Source organism: Narcine bancroftii, chromosome 1 (genome assembly GCF_036971445.1).
Source record: "Narcine bancroftii isolate sNarBan1 chromosome 1, sNarBan1.hap1, whole genome shotgun sequence".
NCBI classification, from domain to species: Eukaryota; Metazoa; Chordata; class Chondrichthyes; order Torpediniformes; family Narcinidae; genus Narcine; species Narcine bancroftii.
This window is the reverse complement of record NC_091469.1, coordinates 106342219-106366133: the sequence shown is the minus strand read 5'-3', so window position 1 is coordinate 106366133 and position 23915 is coordinate 106342219. Positions and strand designations below refer to the sequence as shown.

The window sequence follows — 23915 nt, the reverse complement described above, 5'->3', positions numbered from 1 at the left end:
CACTTTCAGCACAAACTCCAGGAGATCCAAAATGAGTGGTGGACTAGCCTCGCCAAACGAACCCAGCTTAGCGCCAACATTGGCGACTTCAGCGGTTTTTATGAGATACTAAAGGCGGTGTACGGCCCCTCACCCCAAGTCCAAAGCCCTCTGCGCAGCTCAGACAGCGAAGTCCTCCTCAGCAAAAAGATCTCCAACCTCAATCGATGGTCAGAACACTTCCAATCCCTTTTCAGTGCCAACCGCTCAATCCAAGAATCTGCCCTGTTCCAGCTCCCTCAACAACCCTTGAGGCTAGAGCTAGATGAAGTCCTTACCCAGGAAGAGACATATAAGGCAATTGAACAACTGAAAAGTGGCAAAGCAGCAGGTATGGATGGAATCCCCCCAGAAGTCTGGAAGGCTGGCGGCAAAGCTCTGCATACCAAACTGCATGAGTTTTTCATGCTCTGCTGGGACCAAGGAAAACTGCCTCAGGACCTTTGTGATGCCATCATCATTACCCTGTACAAAAACAAAGGCGAAAAATCAGACTGTTCAAACTACAGGGGAATCACGCTGCTCTCCATTGCAGGCAAAATCTTCGCTAGGATTCTCCTTAATAGACTAATACCTAGTGTCACCGAAAATGTCCTCCCAAAATCATAGTGTGGCTTTCGTGCAAACAGAGGAACTACTGACATGGTCTTTGAGCTCAGACAGCTCCAAGAAAAGTGCAGAGAACAAAACAAAGGACTCTACATCACCTTTGTTGACCTCACCAAAGCCTTTGACACCGTGAGCAGGAAAGGGCTTTGGCAAATACTAGAGCGCCTCGGATGCCCCCCCAAGTTCCTCAACATGGTTATCCAACTGCACGAAAACCAACAAGGTCAGGTCAGATGCAGCAATGAGCTCTCTGAACCCTTCTCCATTAACAACGGCGTGAAGCAAGGCTGTGTTCTCACACCAACCCTCTTTACTATCTTCTTCAGCATGATTCTGAAACAAGCCAATAAAGACCTCAACAATGAAGACGGTGTTTATATCTGGTACCGCACGGATGGCAGTCTCTTCAATCTGAGGCACCTGCAAGCTCACACCAAGACACAAGAGCAACTTGTCCGTGAACTACTCTTTGCAGATGATGCCGCTTTAGTTGCCCATTCAGAGCCAGCTCTCCAGCGTATGATGTCCTGTTTTGCGGAAACTGCCAAAATGTTTGGTCTGGAAGTCAGCTTGAAAAAAACTGAGGTCCTCCATCAGCCAGCTCCCCACCATGACCACCAGCCCCCCCACATCTCCATTGGGCACACTGAACTCAAAATGGTTAAGAGTTGACTCACTGGTCTGCTCACAAAACAAACCCTTTTCATTATATCCAGGTGTAGTTTTATCTTTCTATAGCATCACCTCTCATTTTTCTGAATTTCACCAATTTTAGTCCCAAGTGACTCACTCTGTTGAGGTCTTTACCTACCTCGGCTGCACCATTTCATCTGATGCAAGGATTGACAAAGAGATAGACAACAGACTCGCCAAGGCAAATAGCGCATTTGGAAGACTACACAAAAGAGTCTGGAAAAACAACCACCTGAAGAAACACACAAAGATCAGCATGTACAAAGCCGTTGTCATACCCACACTCCTGTTCGGCTCCAAATCATGGGTCCTCTACCAGCATCACCTACGGCTCCTAGAACGCTTCCACCAGCGTTGTCTCCGCTCCATCCTCAACATCCATTGGAGCGCTTACACCCCTAACGTCGAAGTACTCGAGATGGCAGAGGTCGACAGCATCGAGTCCACGCTGCTGAAGACCCAACTGCACTCAGTGGGTCACGTCTCCAGAATGGAGGACCATCACCTTCCCAAGATCGTGTTCTATGGTGAGCTCTCCACTGGCCACCAAGAGAGAGGTGCACCAAAGAAGAGGTACAAGGACTGCTTAAAGAAATCTCTTGGTGCCTGCCACATTGACCACCGCCAGTGGGCTGATATCACCTCGAACCATGCATCTTGGCGCCTCACAGTTCGGTGGGCAACAACCTCCTTTGAAGAAGACCGCAGAGCCCACCTCACTGACAAAAGACAAAGGAGGAAAAACCCAACACCCAACCCCAACCCACCAATTTTCCCTTGCAACCGCTGCAACTGTGCCTGCCTGACCCGCATCGGACTTGTCAGTCACCAACGAGCCTGCAGCAGATGTGGACATACCCCTCCATAAATTTTTGTCCACGAAGCCAAGCCAAAGAGAGAAGGGTTTGCAGGTACATCAGATAATTAAACAGATCAATGAAATGTTGGCCTTCATTTAAAAGCAGGGAGGTTCTGCAACTGTAGAGGGGACTCGTAAGGTTACATCCAGAGCACTGGATACAATTTTGGTGTCCTTACTTGAGGAAGAATGTCCTGACTTATGACATGGTGCAGAGGAGGTTCACCAGGTCGGTTCCAAAAATGAACGAGGTTAGCTAATGAGGACAGAGTGAGTCACTTGGGACTAAAATTGGTGAAATTCAGAAAAATGAGAGGTGATGCTATAGAAAGATAAAACTACACCTGGATATAATGAAAAGGGTTTGTTTTGTGAGCAGACCAGTGAGTCAACTCTTAACAGCAGTGGAAAGTAGAAGTGCAAGAGCACATTATTATGCTTTGCATTATTAGTGACAGACCAACTTTTGCATGGCAAGTGAAGCATGAGAGAACTGTGGTGAGGTTAATTCAGGAGCCTAATGGCCACAGGTAAGAAACTTTGAATCTGTTGTTGCATGATTTCCGACTGTGGAGCTTTCTCCCCTATGAAAGGAGGGAGAAAAGTGTGGGTGCTTCAGAATATGGGCTGACATTCTGAGGCAGCAGGAGGCGTAGATGGAGATGTTAGAGGAGAAGTAGATTTGAGTGATGCTCTGAGTTACATTCACTGCTCTCTGCAGGCTTTCCCAACCTTGGGTGTCACAGCTCCCATCCTTTAGATGGACCCAATGATAAGCCATTAGTCCAAAGATTTCAGTTTGAATCCCATTGTGGCAGCTGGGGATTTCAAATTCTAGTCTTAAGAACAGCTGGAATTTTTTTTTAAAAATAGCCTTCGTAACAGTGATCATTTTGTGAAATCCCATCGGTTGTATGAATGGAAATCTGCTGATCTAAATATTCCAGTCATTCTGTGAGTTTCAATGGCCTTACTGATGATAAGCAGTAAATGCTGACACTGTTCATGATATCTATACAACCCAACCAGCCGTTATCCTGACCTCAATTTACAGGAGTGCAATTGAGACCTTCCTGTCTGGCTGTATCATTATGTGCTATAGTAGCTGCGAAACATCAGACCAGAAGTCTACACAGAAGATCATTAAAACAGACAAGAACGAGAGGGTCACTGGGGTCACCCTTTTCTCTACTGATGATGTTTATGGAAGCAATGATTAAATAGAGCCTAAAAAATTTTGAGGATCCCTATGCAGTATCTTTGACCCACAAGTGTCAAGAAGGAGGTGTAGGAACATCAAAATCAGGATTGCCAGGCTGGAAAATAGCTTCTTGCCACAGATTGTGAAACTGTTGAAGAGTATCCTGTATGGAGTAAATCATCCCAAATATTTATTTATTTAAAATTATATATTTATGTGTACATTATTATATGCTGTGTAATGTGTGTGCATCATGTTCTGGAGAAATGCTGGTTGTACATGTACGGTGTTATGAGCCCAGAGGACCCCAAAACCCAGTAGCAACAGAAATTCACCAGGACAAATTGTTACTTAAACAAAGATTGCTTTTAATTATCTTTAAACATGAAAACTTTAACTTATTACTATTGACTTAACCTAACTTAACCCCCCCTTTCTGATGTAATGTATGTGTAAATTCAGAAAAGTTATTTGATTCATAGTCCAATCTCACTTCTGATTCTTCCAAGTTCACTGATTGCAGGCAATTCTTATACTGTGTACAGAATGTAACATTTATGAATTTCACCAGGCCTTGGTGCTTGAAAGGTAAATGGTTACCAGTCTGGAAAGTTCTTGTCAGTTTTCAGAGAGAGATTTGTTGTTCTAGGACACAAAGTGATCCCTTTTAATAAGCCACCTCAGTGTCTTGCTGAAGAAACTTGCCCCATCAGGGTTCTTCAGATGATAACCTCTCTTTCAGATCACCACAGAGTTCCTTTTAGTTTCTCTTATTTCAAGTGAAACATTAGGCAGCCAGTCCTTTCCTGTTGTATGGACCACAAGGGCTTTGACCAGGCCGATCTAAGAACTCACAACCTGTCTTTAAAATTAGGTTTTTCCACAAGCTTGCCAGCTTGTCATGTTCCAGTCCCAGCTGCCACTCCTGAACTGTAGATCTCTCTTTCTCTCTCTATCAGAGAAAAACCTGTTTGACTCCCTCTGCTTGCAAAGCCGCATGACCCTATTACAACAGCCAACTGCACTCAGACAGGCTGCGACTCCGAACCTAATCCTCTGAGTTTGTTCATCTTTCCAAAACAACAATCCATTTGTGAAGTCCCTATAGACATTCTTCAAAGTTTCTGCAAAGGCACTTGGAGCCCGTCTGTCTGACTTGAACAGAGCTCCAGTATTTTAAATGAGATCTGTTTTGAAATGTTTGTATATGACCTACGCTGAAAAATCTGCCACAATTTATCTCCTTTAAAACATATCTATATACAATATAAAATACAACATTATCTGTCACAATAGTCAGATGATAAACTTGAACTGGAATTGAAACTAAGGAAGTGGGAGGGTGAAGTTTTCCAATGCCTGGGACTCTCAGGTGTAACAGCCTAACACATTGCTTTTTAGCTTCTTTGTAAACTGAATTTATTTCCTTGCTACCCTCTTCCTGTTAGTTGCCTATATACCCTCCTTTTAACATGTTCTGTTCCCTCCCAAGGGCCGGCCTGGATTCGACGGACTGCCTGGTCCAAGAGGAGAGGCTGTAAGTAAAACTGTCTGCACAAAAACTTCCATTGTGCATCGATAAACAACACCTCCTCTCACGTGAACACAAAACACAAGAAACTGAGCTTCCAACCTCTCCACCATTCATTGAGATCATCTCCATTTTCTTTTTCACGAATCTTGCCACATCTTTGCCTTTCACCCTCACCTGATTACACTGGACCTAAACAATTGTAATGGGCTCTCAGATGTCATTGTATCCACAAGCCTCTGTTCTCAATCTAATCTCTCTCTTGCATGACTGACCCTCAATTTAAGACTTTTACTTGAAGCCCTTACCAACTATAACTACATTAAACTTTTGCATTTTTACATTTTAAACATGGGAGAAGGCAATTCTGGCCCATGCTGTTCAATTACACCCAAATCAACCTAACAATCTCATACATTTTGGAAGGTGGGAGGAAACCGGTGCACCCGGAGAAAATGACATGGGTCTCGTGGAGAATGTACTAACTCCTTGCACACTGTGCTGGATTCGAACCTTGCAGAATACCAGTGTTCCCCTGTCAACCATTCTGACTCCTCGTCTATTTCCTCAGAAAAGGTCGAGTCCAGCCTTGAGTCATCAGGCATTTACTATTCACACAATGTTAATTGTATCATTATGGAATAATGCTTGTAACATTATGGATTGGATAAATTAAGGCATAAATACATCATGCCTGTTTATTTTCCCTTTGGACTCCTCTTCAACTTCTTCAATTTCTTTTAGCCCTCTCCCAGATCTCTCTCTTACCCTATCACTCAGTCTCCTTTTCTCCAGCTCCCCATCATCTTCCTTCGATCAGAGTTGCCCTCTCTCCCAAATTTTTATTTAAGCTCTGCCTGTTTATCCACATTCCTGATAAAAGAACTCAGGCCCCAAAAGTCGACTGTCTTTTATTTCCCATGGGAGCTGTGTGACCTGCTGAGTTTCTCCAGCACATTTGTGTACTGCACTATAGAACCCAGCAATTGCAGACTTTCTTGTTTAGCTCTTTTCTCATGGGTCTTGGTTTGTTCTGAATTTGCAAGAATATCTCAATGAAAGTTCAAATTAATGACTTTAAACTTTGGCTGCATGACCTAAAATTTGAAAATGAACCATAGTCATCACAAATGTATTTCAGAGTTGGGAAATGTGGAATATGCACAAGGATTATAATTGGTGAATGTATTTTTCAGGGTGAAGTTGGAGCACCTGGACGTATAGGAAATCCTGGTCAAGGAGGACCAAGGGTAAAGCTGGACAAAATCACTCCTGAATGTCAAACAATGTCTCTGTCTAAAGTCACTACCAATAGTGGGATGCAAATTATTCATCAGAAAGCTGGAGATTGAGTTCCAGAACACAAGAACAGGCCCCACCACTCACCAAGTACAGGCTAACCTTCCCACACAAATCCCATTCCATTCTTTCCAGACATTTCCATCAACTCCACTCAGAATCTGTTGCTCACTAACACACAGACCAATGTTCAACAACCAACAACCTTACCATTCCACATGTCTTTGAGGCTTGGGGGGAAACTGGAGCATTTGTGGGAAACGATGTAGACAGCGACCAAAATAAGGATTGGACCCAGGTCTCTTCTGCTGCTAGCCTGAGGGAATAAGCTAAAAGAGGTTTATAAAATGGTGGGTGGCATAGGTAGGTCAGTTAATCGGGCTTTTTCCAAAGTTTAAATATCAAACACTGTAGTGCATCGGTTTAAGGCGAGAGGGGCGGGTGCAAGTATGATATATAAGGAAGGTTTTTAACAGAGAGAGGGATGGGTGTCTGGAACATACTGCCAGGGGAAGTGATGGGAGTAGATAAGATGGCAACATCTGAAGCAGTTATACAGAGAAATAAACAGATAGAGAGAAAGTAGACGGGTATGGACTGTGTGCAGAAGAGATTGGTTCAGACTGACATCACGTCAGTATAGACATGATGGACTGAATCATGAATGACACAGCATGGAAACAGGCCCTTCAGCCAATTTGTTCATGTTGACCAAGGTGCCTTCCTGACCTAGTCCTGTTTCCTTGCACTTGGCCCTCTAAACCTTTCCTACCCATTTCCTTATCCAAATAAAATTTAAACATGGTAATTGGATATGTCCACTGCTCTTTGTGTGAAAGACTTGCCTCTCTGAAATCTGTTAAAATATTTCCCTTCTCACCCTGAACATATCAGTCCTCTAGTTTTAGATTCCCCCACCCTGGGAAATGGATGGTATCCCTCAGTAAGGACATGCCTCACCCTCCTTCGTTCTCACTTTCTTTATAGCTCAAACCTTCCATTTCCAGCAGCAGGGTACTGTAGAGGGGTGAGTCAGTCACTTTGCAGATGACACAAAGGTTGGAACTATTGTGGATACTTTTGTACACCCAATATTGTACACCCAATTAACCTACAACCCCCCCATACATTTTGAATGGTGGGAGGCTGAAGCCCCCAGGGAAAACCCATGCCTTACAAACAGCATGGGATTCAAAACCCCGTTCTGATCACTGACCCTGTAATGGTGTTGTACTAACCACTACGCTAATCGTGTTGCCCATATCCTAGCCTAGAAGTCAGCGTTCCATGTTTGACCTATCACCATTGTTAATTCTCAGAGTCTAGTACAGGTGAGTTCTCATGATCAGCTGCTTATAGCTGTACCTGACCTTGTCTTTCAGGGATTACCTGGAACTCCTGGTGGCAGAGGCCCATGGGGAGATCCGGTAAGAGCTACATTTCATTGTTTGTTAATTCCAATGTTTGCCAAGAGTTGGGGGGGTTACAAGCCCTCATCTATTGATGCACACATTGCAAATTTCCAATAATGGACAAGAACCTCTCATTCATTTGATACAGTGGAAGCAACCTGGTCATATTTTTGACCTCATCTATTGCCAGGGTGAGGCCAAATGCAAATTTTAAATTTGGATGTACGTCATGGTAACAGCCCCTTTTAGCCAACAAACCTGTACATGCTCCCCCTCAAACACACAAATTAACCTGTAACCCCCCCCCCCCTTCAACTTTGGTATATTTTGAAGGGTGGTAGGAAATCAGAGTATTCGGAGGAAACCCACATTGACGTGGCAAGAATGTACAAACTCCTTACAGACAGCATCAGATTCAAACCTGGGTCGTTGATGCTGTAATAGCATTGCACTAACCACTGTGCTAACTGAGCTGCTCTAAATTTGAGGAACAACACATTATGTTCTACCTTGTCCATTAGACTAAAACCTAATGGCATGAATGTTAGGTTTTCCAAGTTTCGGTAGCCATCTACCCAGATCCGATTCCATTTCTTTCATCTCTCCTTTGTTTGCTCCAATTCCAACTTTGCTCTGAAAATCTGCACCACTATCCCACCTCCCCTCCCTGTGCTCTCCTACTCAACCTGTTTCTTCATCTCTCCCATCTTCATTTGTCCAGTATCCTTTCACCTCTTGGCCTCTACCCAGCACTTCCTGATTCATTTCTATGCTTGCTATCTTCCCACTTCAATCCCATCCCAAAATGTTCTCCATGGATGTTGCCTGACCTGTTGAATCCCTCCAACTTCTCTTTGTTCACTCATTTTTAACAGTCAACCTCCCAGAAATTGCTTACAGTTTACCTCCATCAGTTCAGTTATTCTTGGCAAAGATCTAAACCATATCCGGCAGTGTTCTACATCAACTCAGATAGGGATCTGTTGTTCCTGAAGCAAGAGGTGTTGGGCTCTAGTTTGGCTTTAGTTCCCCCAGCAGTCAAATACAGAGGGTACACCAACATTTCCCAGGTCAAGCCACCAGTAAGTTTCAGCTCAGTCCTGGCTTGTAAACCAGGGAACCTCAAGGAAGAGTTAAATGATGAGAGTTAAACTCAAATGAAACATTAGAAATAGTTTTAAGAATTAAAAGTGGCAGAGCCTGACAGTTAGTAGCATGAGAGTATCATTATACAGAAGCTTCTTATGGTATTGAAGTGTTCACTTATTAACTTCTGACAAGTGAAAGTATAACATTTTAGAACATTGCTTTAAAACATTCAGAGAAAATTCATGTCTCATTGAAACAAGTACAATGTTTTGCGAAAAGGCAAAATCACTTTTATTCCTGCCCAGAATATTTTTACCAACTGAACAAAAAAAGTTGACAAGAATCTGTTGTTTGAATGAGATTTGAGATTCCAAATCATTGTCTTACACCACTCTTGACAGGAACCAAGAGCTGCAGATGGTGCACAAGGGGACACTGGGGAAAAAGGAGATCGTGTATGTATTAATTGCTTGATTCCTTCCCTGACAAACTGCACACGTTGGCTTTTGAAGTAAAGCACATGATTAACATTTAAATTTGAATAGCAAGCATTGCACCAGATTGTCTTGGCACCGTACAATCTTAAGGCTGTTGTGAGAAAAATATGATGCAGTGGGAATGTAATTTCATTTATTCCTTCATGGGACGTGGACTTGGCTGGACATTGTTCCTTCATTCATGAGATTATAGAGAAATATGGAACTCTGAGGAAGTCCCATGTGGCATGGTACGAATTATGTCTGGTAAGTGTCATACAGCACACCAAGTCCATGCCACCAATCACCTGCTTCAATAACTGTTTTAATTAATTTAATATTGTGGATCAATTTTTTTTAAATATATTTTTTTATTTTTCGCACTGTGAACCATATCAACCAAAATATGTACAAACGTTTCTCATTAAATTTACAGTGTCATTTTCTCCCTTTCTTCCCCTTTCCCTCCCTCCCCTCTTCTCACCCCCTCCAAAACCCTTAAATATTCAACATATACAATACAATAAAACCATAAAACAATATCTTCACACAAAGGAAAATAAACAGGAAAAGCGCGCCATCTATTTGTTACACACTGAATCTAGTCGTTTTGTCTTATCATTTTCATTTTAGGTGTTGGAGGTCCTAGGCAAGCCCTATCTGTTATGTTCCATGTATGTTTCCCAAATTTGTTCAAACAATGTGACTTTATTTTTTAAATTATATGTTATTTTTTCCAATGGAATACATTTATTCAGTTCCATGTACCATTGCTGTATTCTCAGGCTTTCTTCCATTTTCCAAGTTGACATTATACATTTTTTTGCCACTGCTAAAGCTATTATAATGAATTTTGTTTTGCACTTTATCCACTTTGAGGCCTAATTCTTTACTTCTTATTTTACTAAAAAGAAAGATCTCTGGATTTTTTGGTATGTTATTTTTTGTAATTTTATTTCATATCTAATTTAATTCTTCCCAAAACGTATTCACTTTCTCACATGTCCAAATTGCATGTAGTGTTGCTCCCATTTCCTTCTTACAGCGTAAACACCTATCTGATAATGTTGAATCCCATTCTTTTAATTTTTGAGGAGTGATGTATACCATGTAACCAATTATACTGTATCATGCGTAACCTTGTGTTTATTGTATTCTTCATAGTTCCAGAAGTATACTTTCCCATACTTCATTTTTTATCTTTATGTTTAAATCCTTTTCCCACTTCTGTTTAGGTTTATAGTTTATTTCATCATTTTCCTTATCTTGCAGCTTAATGTAGATGTTCGTTATAAATCTTTTAAGTATCATTATGTCTGTAATCACATATTCAAAGCTACTTCCTTCAGGTAATCTCAAGCTGTTTCTCAATTTATCCTTTGAATAAGCTTTCAATTGGAGATATGCAAACATTGTACCATGAGTTATTCCATATTTGTACTTCAACTGTTCAAATGTTAATAAATTATTTCCCAAAAAACGATTTTCTATTCTTTTGATTCCTTTTCTCTCCCATTCTCTAAAGGAAAGGTTATCTCATGTAAAAGGGATTAGTGGATTTTGCATCAATAATAACTTTGGTATTTGGTAATTGTTTTTTTTTCCTTTCTAAGTGGATCTTCTTCCATGTATTAAGTAAATGATGCAATACTGGTGAGCTTTTATATTGCACCAACTTTTCATCCCACTTATAAAGTATATGGTCCGGTACCTTCTCCCCTATTTTATCTAGTTCTATCTTAGTTCAGTCTGGTTTTTCCCCTGTCTGGTAAAAATCTGATAAATACCTTAATTGTGCTGCTCTATAATAATTTCTAAAGTTTGGTAACTGCAAACCACCTTGATTATACTTCTCTGTTAATTTATCTAATGCTACTCTCGGTTTCCTCCCTTTCCACAAGAATTTCCTTACTATTCTCTTTAGTTCATTAAAAAAAATTCTGTTAAGGGAATTGGTAACGTTTGAAATAAGTACTGTATCCTTGGGAACACGTTCATTTTAATGCAGTTTACCCTCACTATCAACGTTAGCGATAATTCTTTCCAACGTTCTAAGTCTTCCTACAATTTATTTATTGGTGGCTGATAATTTAGTTTGTATAAGTGGCTTAAGTTATTATCTAACCTGATACCTAGGTATCGGATTGGTGATTCTTTTTTAAAACTCTGTATAATCCGCGTTACCCATTGGCATCACTTCACTTTTATTTGCGTTGATCTTGTACCTCGATATTTCTCCATATGCCTTCAATTTTTTATGTAATTCTTTTATTGATATCTCTGGTTCTGTTAAGTATACTATAATGTCAACTGCAAATAAGCTGATTTTGTACTCCTCCTTTAATTTCATCCCTTTTATTTTATTTTATTTTCTATTCTTATCAGTTCTGCCAAAGATTCTATTGCTAAGGCGAATAATGAGGGGGATAATGGACATCCCTGCATAGTTGACCTACTTAATTTAAATTGGTTCGCTACATATCCATTTACTGCTACCTTTGCCAATGGTCCATTATACAATGCTTTAATCCAATTTAAGTATTTTTTTCTGGTAGATTGAACTTCTGTAATACTTTAAATAAATAGTTCCACTCTACTCTGTCAAAGGCTTTTTTTCTGCGTCTAAAGGAACAGCCACTGTTGGTTTCTTATTTCCTTGAACTGCATGAATTAGATTAATAAGTTTATAGACATTATCCACTGTTCGTCTTTTCTTAATAATTCCAGTTTGATCTTGTTTTACTATTTTTGGTACACAATCAGCCAATCTATTTGCTAATAATTTTGCTATTATCTTATAATCTGAGTTAAGTAGAGATATTGGTCTATATGATGCTGGTGTTAGTGGATCCTTCCCCGTCTTTGGTATTACTGTAATTATTGCGGACTTACATGAATCTGGCAAATTTTGTGTTTCTTCTACCTGGTTCATTACTTCCAGGAGAGGAGGAATTAATAATTCTTTAAATGTTTTATAAAATTCTATTGGGAATCCATCCACTCCTGGTGCTTTATTGTTCGGCAGCTTTTTTTAATATATCCTGTACTTCCTCTATTTCAAATAGTTTTATTAGTTTGTTTTGTTCCTCTTCTTGCATTATCAGCAGTTCGATTTTAGCTAAAAATTCCTCTATTTTATCATCTTTCCACTCGTTCTCAGTTTGGTATAATTGCTCGTAGAATTCCTTAAAGTTTTCATTGATCTCTGTTGGGTTATATGTAATTTGTTTGTCCTTTTTCCTTGATGCCAATACCGTTCTTTTAGCTTGTTCTGTTTTAAGCTGCCAAGCTAGTATTTTGTGTGTTTTTTCTCCTAGCTCATAATACTTCTGCTTTATTTTCATTATGTTCTTCTCCACCTTATACGTTTGTAGTGTTTCGTGTTTTATTTTTTTGTCCATCAATTCTCTTCTTTTTGTTGTATCTTCCCTTGCTGCTAGTTCTTTTTCTGTACTTACTATTTCCCTTTCCAGCTGTTCTATTTCTTGATTGTAGTAGTCTTTTTTCATCTTAGTTACATAACTTATTATCTGCCCTTTAATTAAGGCTTTCATTGCGCCCCATAATATAAATTTGTCTTTCACTGATTCTATTTCAAAATATGTTTTAATTTGGCGTTCAATAAACTCTCTAAATTCCTGCCTTTTAAGTAGCATGGAGTTTATCCTCCATCTATATGTTCTTAGTGGGATGTCCTCCAGTTCTATTGCTAATAACAGGGCTGAATGAGTTTTCCTAACTCTCCCTTGAATATGGGCCAACAACAAAAACATATCATTGAGTATGTTTTGTGCCTACTCAAATAATATAAGTATTCCTTCTCTCTTGGGTGTTGCCTTTCCTGCATTGATTTAACCATAAATTTGGTTACTTTATTCTTTTTTCTTGTCTTTTGTCCAGTTTTAGGTTAAAATCTCCTGCTGTTAATATATTTCCTTGTGTGTCTGCAATCTTCAAAAAAATATCCTGCATAAACTTTTGATCCTCCTCGCTGGGCGCATATATATTGAGCAAATTCCAAAATTCTGAGTATATCTGACACTTTATCATTATATACCTCCCTGTTGGATCTATTATTTCCTCCTCTATTTTAATTGGTACATTTTTGTTAACTAATATGGCAACACCTCTAGGTTTTGAATTATAGGATGCTGCCATTACGTGCCCTACCCAGTCTCTCTTTAATTTGTTATGTTCCACTTCAGTTAGATGCGTTTCCTGCACAAATGCTTTATCTATTTTTTCCTTCTTCAATAAATTTAGTAGCCTCTTCCTTTTAATTTGGTTATGTATTTCATTAATGTTTATAGTCTACCTATCTCGGCTGCACCATTTCATCAGATGCAAGGATCGACAATGAGATAGACAACAGACTCGCCAAGGCAAATAGCGTCTTTGGAAGACTACACAAAAGAGTCTGGAAAAACAACCAACTGAAAAACCTCACAAAGATAAGCGTATACAGAGCCGTTGTCATACCCACACTCCTGTTCGGCTCCGAATCATGGGTCCTCTACCGGCACCACCTACGGCTCCTAGAACGCTTCCACCAGCGTTGTCTCCGCTCCATCCTCAACATCCATTGGAGCGCTTTCATCCCTAACGTCGAAGTACTCGAGATGGCAGAGGTCGACAGCATCGAGTCCACGCTGCTGAAGATCCAGCTGCGCTGGATGGGTCACGTCTCCAGAATGGAGGACCATCGCCTTCCCAAGATCGTGTTATATGGCGAGCTCTCCACTGGCCACCGTGACAGAGGTGCACCAAAGAAAAAGTACAAGGACTGCCTAAAGAAATCTCTTGGTGCCTGCCACATTGACCACCGCCATTGGGCTGATAACGCCTCAAACCGTGCATCTTGGCGCCTCACAGTTTGGCGGGCAGCAACCTCCTTTGAAGAAGACCGCAGAGACCACCTCACTGACAAAAGGCAAAGGAGGAAAAACCCAACACCCAACCCCAACCAACCAATTTACCGCTGCAACCGTGTCTGCCTGTCCCGCATCGGACTTGTCAGCCACAAACGAGCCTGCAGCTGACGTGGACTTTTTACCCCCTCCATAAATCTTCGTCCGCGAAGCCAAGCCAAAGAAGAGATAGTCATATAGTCTACGTGGCCATCTTATATCTTGCTTACAGCTATTTTTCACCTCCTCGCCACCTCCATCCCCCTTTTCCCCATTTTCATCTCTCAGTTTTCCCTTTTTAAACTCAATGTACAACAAAACATTTAAAACATAAAATACCCCATCAGTTCCCAAACCCAATAATACCTTAACCCCAAATGCTACCCCCCTCTCTGAGTTGCCCCTTATCCCTTGCCAGGCAACCACAACTCCCCTTTTTATTTGTATTGCGATCTTGCTCGCAAGCTTCAACTGATTTTGCAGTGACGGTTATTCCCTCTCCAGAAAACACTTTTTTTAACATATATAACAAAGCTATCTCTTTCCCCCTTCTTTCCTTCCCTTCTCTTTTCCCTCTTTAGTTCTTTACATATGCATTGTTTTTACATATTTATATATAATTTATCGCTGTTCTTCATTCTTGTTACATCTCTTCATCTCTTCTTCTGTCCTGCAAATGTTCTGCGAATTCTTGTGCTTCCTCCAGATCCGAGAACAGTCTGTTTTGCTCCCTGGGTATAAATATTTTAAGAACAGCTGGATGTCTTAACATGAATTTGTAACCTTTTTTCCATAAAATTGTTTTCGCTGTATTTAACTCCTTTCTCCTCTTTAAGAGTTCAAAACTTATGTCTGGATAAAAAAATATTTTTTGACCCTTGTATTCCAATGGCTTATTATCTTCTCTAACTTTATTCCTTGCCCGCTCCAGTATATTTTCTCTTGTTGTATATCTCAAAAATTTTACTAAAACAGATCTTGGTTTTTGATGTGTCTGTGGTTTCGGAGCTAGTGCTCTGTGTGGCCTTTCTATTTCCATTTCTTCCTGCATTTCTGTCATTCCCAGGACCTTCAGGATCCATCCTTTTATAAATTCCTTCATGTCTGTGCCTTCTTCACCCTCCTTCAGACCCACTATTTTTATGTTGTTTCACCTACTATAATTTTCCGACATATCAATTTTCTGAGATAACAACTCTTGTGTCTCTTTAATTTTTTTTGTCACTTTCTTCTAATTTTTATCTTAAGTCATTTACTTCCATTTCTACAGCCGTTTCCTGCTCTTCCACATTTTCTACTCTTTTCCCTATTTCTGTCATGACTAGCTCTAAACTTTGCATTTTATCTTCTGCTCTTTTCATTTTCCTTTTAATTGCACTAAATTCTAATGATGACCATTCTTTTAATGATCTCATTTGTTTTTCAAAACAAACTTTATCTATATTCTGTCCATCAGTTTTAGCTTCTTTTTCTCTGTGAAGATCTTGGTCTTCTTTTTCGTCTTCTTCAGTGTCTGTACCTGTGTTTGTGTCTTCTTCTCTTCTTTGTGTCTGTGTCTCTTCTGTTTTTCCTGATGAGCTGCTTGTATCTCTTTCTCGGACCTCCTCTTGCTGCGCCTCTTGGTTTTGGTCCTCCCCTCCTGGGCTCCTCGTCTGTCGTTGATCCTCTTGTCGGTCACCTCCCCATCTTTTTCCCTCGTCTGTTTCCTCACTCCCTCTTCTGCCACCTTCCTCATCCTCCAGCTGAGCGCCCTGGTGTCGGGCATCCCTCAGCTGTTTGCGCTGTGGCTGCCCGCTCCTCTGCTAAGCCCCCCTCCCGTCAGTGTCTTCTTTTTCCTTTGATGGCGCATATTTTTGAAGTCCACTGGCTGGGAGGTCGTGACTCCACAGGACAGGCGGGGATCGGGCGCTACTCGCCACCACAGCTCCCTGTTCCTTCGTGCAGGTAAGCCCTTCTTCTTTCTTCTCCGGTGACTTTTCAACTTTTTTTTTTGGTTGTTTTTACTTTCTGCTTCTTAGGTGCCATCTTCTTTCTCTTCTCTGTAACTTTATCTTCTATTTCTTTTATTTTTGTTGTGCTTTGTCTTTTCCTAACTTTTTTCCTATTTTTCTGGAGAGGGCTGGTTTTCCTGACCGGCTACTACTCCATCATGTGACTTCTCCTTGTGGATCCATTTTTTTTTTATATTAAATTTTTTATTTTTCACACCATAAATCACAATAGCCATGATATACACTTTTTCTTTTCCACACATTTACAGTGACTTTTTCTCCCTCCCCCCTCCCTCCTCCCAAGCCACCCCCCCATCCCCCCCCCCCCCTCTCATCCATTTTAGTTATACAATCTAGGTTGCATTAATTCAGTTAGACAATGTTGTCATTCAACAAAAATACACCAGAAATTCTACTGAGTCCATTTTTTTCTTCTCTTCTCCTTCCATCAACTTAGGTAATGTTTGTTCCCGGTAGGTTTTCGCTATTGTATTTAATGTAAGGCTCCCATACTTGTTCGAATATTTCAATATTATTTCTTAAACTATATGTTATTTTTTCTAATGGAATACATTTATTCATTTCTATATACCATTGTTGTATTTTCAAATTATCTTCCAATTTCCAGGTTGACATAATACATTTTTTTGCTACAGCTAGGGCTATCTTAACAAATCTTTTTTGTGCATCCTCCAAGTCAATTCCAAATTCTTTATTTTTTATGTTACTTAGGAGAAAGATCTCTGGATTCTTTGGTATATTGTTTTCTGTTATTTTATTTAATATCTGATTGAGATCATCCCAAAATTTTTCTACTCTCTCACATGTCCAGATTGCATGAATTGTTGTTCCCCTTTCTTTTTTACATCGAAAACATCTATCAGATACTGTTGGGTCCCATTTATTTAACTTTTGCGGTGTAATGTATAGTCTGTGTAACCAATTATATTGTATCATACGCAGCCTCGTATTTATTGTATTTCTCATCGTTCCAGAGCATAACTTCTCCCATGTTTCCTTTTTTATCTTTATATTTAAATCTTGTTCCCATTTTTGTTTAGTTTTACCATTTGTTTCCTCATTTTCCTTTTCTTGCAGTTTAATATACATATTTTTTATAAATCTTTTGATTAACATTGTATCTGTAATCATATATTCAAGGTTACTTCCCTCTGGTAAACTCAAGTTGCTTCCTAATTTATCTTTCAAGTAGGATCTCAGTTGGTAATATGCCAGCGCTGTATCTCCCGTTATATTGTACTTATCTCTCATTTGTTCAAAGGATAAGAATCTACTTCCTGAAAAACAATTTTCTATTCTTTTAATCCCTTTTTTTTCCCATTTTCTAAAGGCAAGGTTGTCTATTGTAAAAGGGAGTAGCTTATTTTGCGTCAATATTAGTTTTGGTATTTGGTAATTTATTTTATTTCTTTCTACATGAATCTTCTTCCATATATTGAGGAGATGGTGTAATACTGGAGAAGTTCTATGTTGTACCAATTTTTCGTCCCATTTATATAATATGTGTTCAGGTATCTTTTCCCCTATTTTATCTAATTCTAGTCTCGTCCAGTCTGGTTTTTCCCTTGTTTGATAAAAATCTGATAGGTACCTTAATTGTGCGGCTCTATAATAATTTTTGAAGTTTGGCAATTGTAAGCCTCCTTGTTTATACCATTCTGTTAATTTGTCTAGTGCTATCCTCGGTTTCCCCCCTCTCCATAAAAATCTCCTTATTATTTTCTTTAACTCTTTGAAGAATTTTTCTGTCAGTTGTATTGGCAATGCCTGAAATAAGTATAGTATCCTTGGAAAAATGTTCATTTTAATACAGTTTATCCTTCCTATCAGTGTTAGTGGTAGCTCTTTCCAATGCTCTAAATCGTCCTGTAATTTTTTCATTAGTGGATTGTAATTGAGTTTATATAATTGGCCTAGATTTTTGTTTATTTGCACACCTAGGTATCTTATTGCCTGCGTTTGCCATCTGAATGGGGATTCCTCCTTAAATTTTGAGAAATCCGCGTTATTCATAGGCATTGCTTCACTTTTATTTACGTTTATCTTGTATCCCGACACTTCTCCATATTCCTTCAATTTCTTATATAGTTCTTTTATTGATAGTTCTGGTTCTGTTAAGTACACTATCACATCATCCGCAAACAGACTGATTTTATATTCCCTGTCTTTTATTTTTATTCCTTTTATATTATTATCTCTTCTTATCGATTCTGCTAGTGGTTCTATAGCTAGCGCAAACAATAATGGTGATAGTGGGCATCCCTGCCGCGTTGACCTGCTTAAGTTAAATTGCTTTGATACATGTCCATTTACTGTCACTTTCGCTAACGGTCCCTTATATAATGCTTTAATCCAATTAATATACTTCTCCGGTAAACTGAATTTTTGCAATACTTTGAACAAGTAATTCCATTCTACTCTGTCGAAGGCCTTCTCTGCGTCTAAAGCAACTGCTACTGCCGGTGCTTTATTTCCTTCTACTGCATGAATTAAGTTAATAAATTTACAAATATTGTCTGTTGTGCGTCTTTTTTTTGATAAATCCAGTTTGGTCTAAATTTACCATTTTCGGTACCTGTTCTGCTAATCTGTTCGCTAATAGTTTAGCTATTATCTTATAATCTGTGTTTAGCAAAGATATTGGTCTATATGACGCTGGTGAGAGTGGATCTTTCCCTTGTTTTAGTATCACTGTAATTATTGCTGTTTTACATGAATCTGGTAAGTTTTGTGTCTCATCAATCTGGTTGATTACATCCAGGAGGGGCGGTATTATTAGGTCTTTAAATGTTTTGTAGAATTCTATTGGGAGTCCATCCTCTCCTGGTGTCTTATTATTTGGTAAATTTTTTATTATCTCTTGTATTTCTACTGTTCCAAATGGTTCTGTTAATTTATTTTGTTCCTCTATTTGTAGTTTTGGTAGTTCAATTTTAGTCAAAAATTCATCTATTTTCCCTTCTTTCCCTTCGTTTTCGGTTCGGTATAATTGTTCATAGAATTCTCTGAAGTTTTCCTTAATTTCTTTTGGATTATATGTAATTTGTTTGTCTTTTTTCCTTGTTGCCAATACCATTTTCTTAGTTTGCTCTGTCTTAAGCTGCCATGCTAGGATTTTGTGTGTTTTTTCCCCTAGTTCATAATATTTCTGTTTTGTCTTCATTACATTCTTCTCCACCTTATATGTTTGTAATGTTTCATATTTTATTTTTTTATCCGCCAATTCTCTTCTTTTGGTTGTATCTTCCTTTATTGCTAATTTTTTTTCTATGTTTATTATTTCCCTTTCCAACTGCTCTGTTTCCTGATTATAGTCCTTCTTCATCTTGGTTGCATAACTTATTATTTGCCCTCTAATGAATGCTTTCATTGCGTCCCATAGTATAAACTTATCTTCCACTGATTCCGTATTTACTTCAAAGTACATTTTTAATTGTTTTTCAATAAATTCTCTAAAATCCTGTCTTTTAAGTAGCATGGGGTTTAATCTCCATCTATACATTCTTGGAGGGATGTCTTCTAGCTCTATTGCCAATAACAGGGGTGAGTGGTCCGATAATAGTCTAGCTTTATATTCCGTTTTCCTAACTCTCCCTTGTATGTGGGCTGATAACAGGAATAGGTCTATCCTTGAGTATGTTTTATGTCTAGTCGAGTAGTATGAGTATTCCTTTTCTTTTGGGTTTTGTTTCCTCCATATGTCCACAAGTTTCATTTCTTGCATTGATTTAATTATAAATTTGGTTACTTTGTTCTTCCTGTTAATTTTTTTCCCCGTTTTATCCATATTTGGATCCAAATTCAGATTGAAATCCCCTCCTATTAGTATGTTCCCTTGCGTATTAGCTACCTTCAAAAAGATATCTTGCATAAACTTTTGATCTTCTTCGTTAGGTGAATATATATTAAGTAGATTCCAAAGCTCTGAATATATCTGACATTTTATCATAACATATCTCCCTGCTGGATCTATTATTTCCTCTTCTATTTTAAATGGCACATTTTTGCTAATTAATATAGCCACTCCTCTTGCTTTTGAATTATACGATGCTGCTGTTACATGTCCTACCCAATCTCTCTTTAATTTCTTGTGCTCCAATTCAGTTAAATGTGTTTCTTGGACAAATGCTATATCTATTTTTTCCTTTTTCAGTAAATTTAGTAGTTTCTTCCTTTTAATTTGGTTATGTATTCCATTAATATTTAGAGTCATATAGTTCAGCGTAGCCATTTTATATTTTGTTTATCTTCTCTTTCCGTTTTTCCATCATTACCTTTCCTCCTTTTCCATTTCTGTTTTCTTATTTTCAACTCTTTACCAGACAACATTCCTACAACATCCAACATTTTCCTTATTCTCCTATTTCTATCTTCTTTATCCCCAATCTCCCCTTCCCCTCCTGAGTTGCCCTTTATCCCTTGTCGGACAACCACATCTCCCCTCTCCATTTGGATTTGCGAATCCACTCGCAAGCGTCAACTGATTTTGCAGTGACCGCTCTTTTCCCCCCACCCAGCCCCTCCCAGAAAAGATTTCGTTTTTTATATGTCACAAAGGTCACTCTTTTAGTTCCCTCCTTATTCTCTCTATTCCATTACCTTCCCTTATTAATTCTTGTCTATACTTTCTATGTTTTCCTCTAATTACAGATACTTTCACATATGCCCGTTGTCTCTATTCACTCTTATACCTCTTTACCCGCATACATATCAATCGTGGTCATTTTTACCCTCCTTACCCGTCTTCATCCCTCAGTTTATTTTTGTCTTTACCCACATACATATCAATCGTGATAATTTTTGCTCTCATTACCCGTCTTCATCCCTCAGTCTATTTTTGTAATTGTTCTGCAAATTTTCGTGCTTCTTCTGGATCCGAGAATAGTCTGTTTTGTTGTCCTGGAATAAATATTTTCAATACCGCAGGATGCTTCAGTGTAAATTTATATCCTTTCTTCCATAAAATCGCTTTTGCTGCATTGAACTCTTTTCTCTTCTTTAGGAGTTCAAAGCTTATATCTGGATAAATGAAGATTTTTTGCCCTTTATACTCCAGTGGTTTGTTGCCCTCTCTTACTTTTTCCATTGTCTTCTCCAGCACCTTTTCTCTTGTAGTATATCTTAGGAATTTTACTACAATAGATCTTGGTTTTTGTTGTGGTTGTGGTTTAGGGGCCAATGCTCTATGTGCCCTTTCTATTTCCATTTCTTGCTGTAGTTCTGGACATCCTAGGGCCTTAGGGATCCATTCTTTTATAAACTCCCTCATATTCTTGCCTTCTACATCTTCCTTAAGGCCCACTATCTTTATGTTATTTCTTCTGTTATAATTTTCCATTATATCTATTTTTTGGGCTAGTAATTCTTGTGTCTCTTTAGTTTTTTTATTAGATTCCTCCAATTTCTTTTTTAAGTCTTCTACCTCCATTTCTGCTGCTATTGCCCGTTCTTCCATCTTGTCCATTTTTTTCCCCATTTCTGTTAAGGTCATATCCATTTTATTTATTTTCTTTTCTGTGTTGTTTATTCTTCTTCTTAAATCATTGAATTCCTGTGTTTGCCATTCTTTAAATGACTCCATGTATCCTCTAACAAGAGCAAGTACCTCCTTTACCTTGCCTATCTTTTCTTCTTCTATTTCCCTGTACTCTTCCTCTTCCTCTTCTTCTTCCTCTAGGTTGACCATCTGTTGTTTCTTTGCTGCCCTTTCCTCCTCTTCTTTCTTGTTTCTATTGTCTTCTGTGGTCTCTTCTTGCTGCAGGTGTTCTGCAGTTGTCGTTGCCGGCTGTGGAGATCGACTCCCCAGCTGGTCCCCCCTCCCGTCGGTGTGTTTTTTTGTATGCGCATCGCGCATGCGCGAGGAGTCGCGCATGCGCGGTTGCGCACTTTTACTCGGCTCTGTGAGCCATTGTTGTAGTTCTCTTTCTACCGACCTGAGGTAGTGGGGTCTTCTCTCCACAGCGGGCCTCTTCGGACAGGTAAGGCCTTCACCTTTTTCCTCCGTTGTCTTCTCTTCCTCTCTTCTTTCCGTTGATTTTGATTTTTCTCCTTTTGTCTCCATCTTCTTTCCACCTTTATATTCACTTTTCTTTAACTTGTATTTCTGTGCCTTTGTATTTTCTCTTGTTTTTCCCAACTTTTCTGGAGAGGGCTGGAGTTCACCGTCCGGCCACTACTCCATCACGTGACTCCTCCCCGTGGATCCATTTTTAAGGTAAAATTTAAGGGGTCGACTATTACACGCATTCTACTTTTGATTGCAATAAGTTTCTGGGTCGTATGAGGCGTTAGGTGCTTGGATGGGAGGGCAGTTGGGACCAAGAGTTTGCAGTCAGGGTATCAGGAGCTGGGATGTGCAGGTGGTTGGCGGCTAGGTGAGAGTCTGCGGTCAGGGAATCGGCAGCTCCAGTGGGCAGGCAGTCAGAGGATTAACAAAGGGTGGGTGACTTTTACATGATATTGACTATTACACACTAAGCTTATTTTATTCTGCACAAACTCCCAACAATTCTCCTCAAATCTACCATATATCCACAGACTGGGAGAAATTTACCACAGCCAATTAACCAACCAACTCACAGATATTAAATTTTGAATTTTGACATACAGCACAGTAACAGGCCCTTCTAGCCCATGAGCCCATTCCATCCAAATACCCCAATTAACCTACAACCCCCATATATTTTGAAGGGTAGGAGGAAACCCAGGCAGACACAGGGAGAGCTTACAAACTACTTACAGACAGTGCTGGATTTGAACCCTGGTCACTGGCACTGTAATAGTGTTGCCCAAACCGCTCAGGAGATGCTCAGGATCAGGTGGAGACTGAAGTACCTGGGGTGGGGGTAAACCGAGAGGACACGTAAAATCGACACAGTTAGCACAGCAGGTTAGGATTGAACATGGGTCGCTGGAGCTGTATGGGAGTGCACCAATTGTTCATGGACTGCTGAGGCAATATGGATGGTTCACTGACATCATGAAAGGAGCATTATATGAGGAGATTGTGGATTTCAGGAGGACTAGAGATGACCACCCTCCACTACACATCAATAACTTTGTAGTGGAAAGAATAGAGAGCACCAAGTTCCTCAATTAGTGACCTATTGTGGACACACAACGTCTCACTTGTCAGGAAGGCACAACAATGACTGCACTTCCTGAGAAGAATGAGGCGTCAAGGCTACAACGCTACCAGTTACAATCCTGTCATCTTTCACCAGGAGCATTGTCGAGAGCATCCTGGCCATCTGCATCATAGTCTGGTTCAGTTGCTGTAAAGAAATGGATCGGTCTATCCATAGGACCATAAGAGCAGCAGAGGATCCCCCCACCCGCACTCCCCATTCATCGACAAGATCTACCAGGATTGTTGTCTGGAGGGATCACAAAATTGTTAAGGATAGTACCACCTTGCATACAGCATCTTCTAGATTCTCCCATCAAGAAAGTGGTACAGGAGTATTAGATCCAGACCACCAGGCTGAGAAATAGTTTCTTCCCATATAGATTATATGGATACCCAGCAGGATACGCGTGCTGTCTGGGAAATAAAACACTCAGTTGTTGACTACCTGGTTGTAACAAAATATCCAAAAAACCTTATGGCAATTCTGCATAAATACTGTATATTCAATCACAACAGAGATTCAAGGTTCAAAGAAAGTTGATTTCTGGCAAAACATAGACAAACAATTCTCAGCTAAGGGCATCATAATAAACAATTTTTTTAGTTTTTCCACCTGGAGCATTTACAGAAAGACCGTTCGGGCTTCCAACACGTGAATA

The 23915-nt window shown here is 39.6% G+C and overlaps 1 protein-coding gene across 6 annotated transcripts in view; it reads left to right on the top strand.

Moving 5' to 3' along the window:
• LOC138762226 (collagen alpha-2(I) chain-like) overlaps window positions 1–23915 on the top strand; it is a 512086-nt gene that overhangs the window by 310883 nt on the left and 177288 nt on the right. For 5 of the 6 annotated variants that reach the window (XR_011356852.1, XM_069935881.1, XM_069935854.1 and 2 more), the window contains 4 exons: window positions 4894–4938; window positions 6129–6182; window positions 7614–7658; window positions 9134–9187. Coding sequence is in view for 5 of the 6 variants with exons in the window: in XM_069935881.1 (XP_069791982.1) it covers window positions 4894–4938; window positions 6129–6182; window positions 7614–7658; window positions 9134–9187 (198 nt within the window). In the remaining variant the exon portion in view is untranslated. The remainder of the gene's footprint in view (window positions 1–4893; window positions 4939–6128; window positions 6183–7613; window positions 7659–9133; window positions 9188–23915) is intronic. The other variant, XM_069935862.1, reaches the window with a different exon arrangement.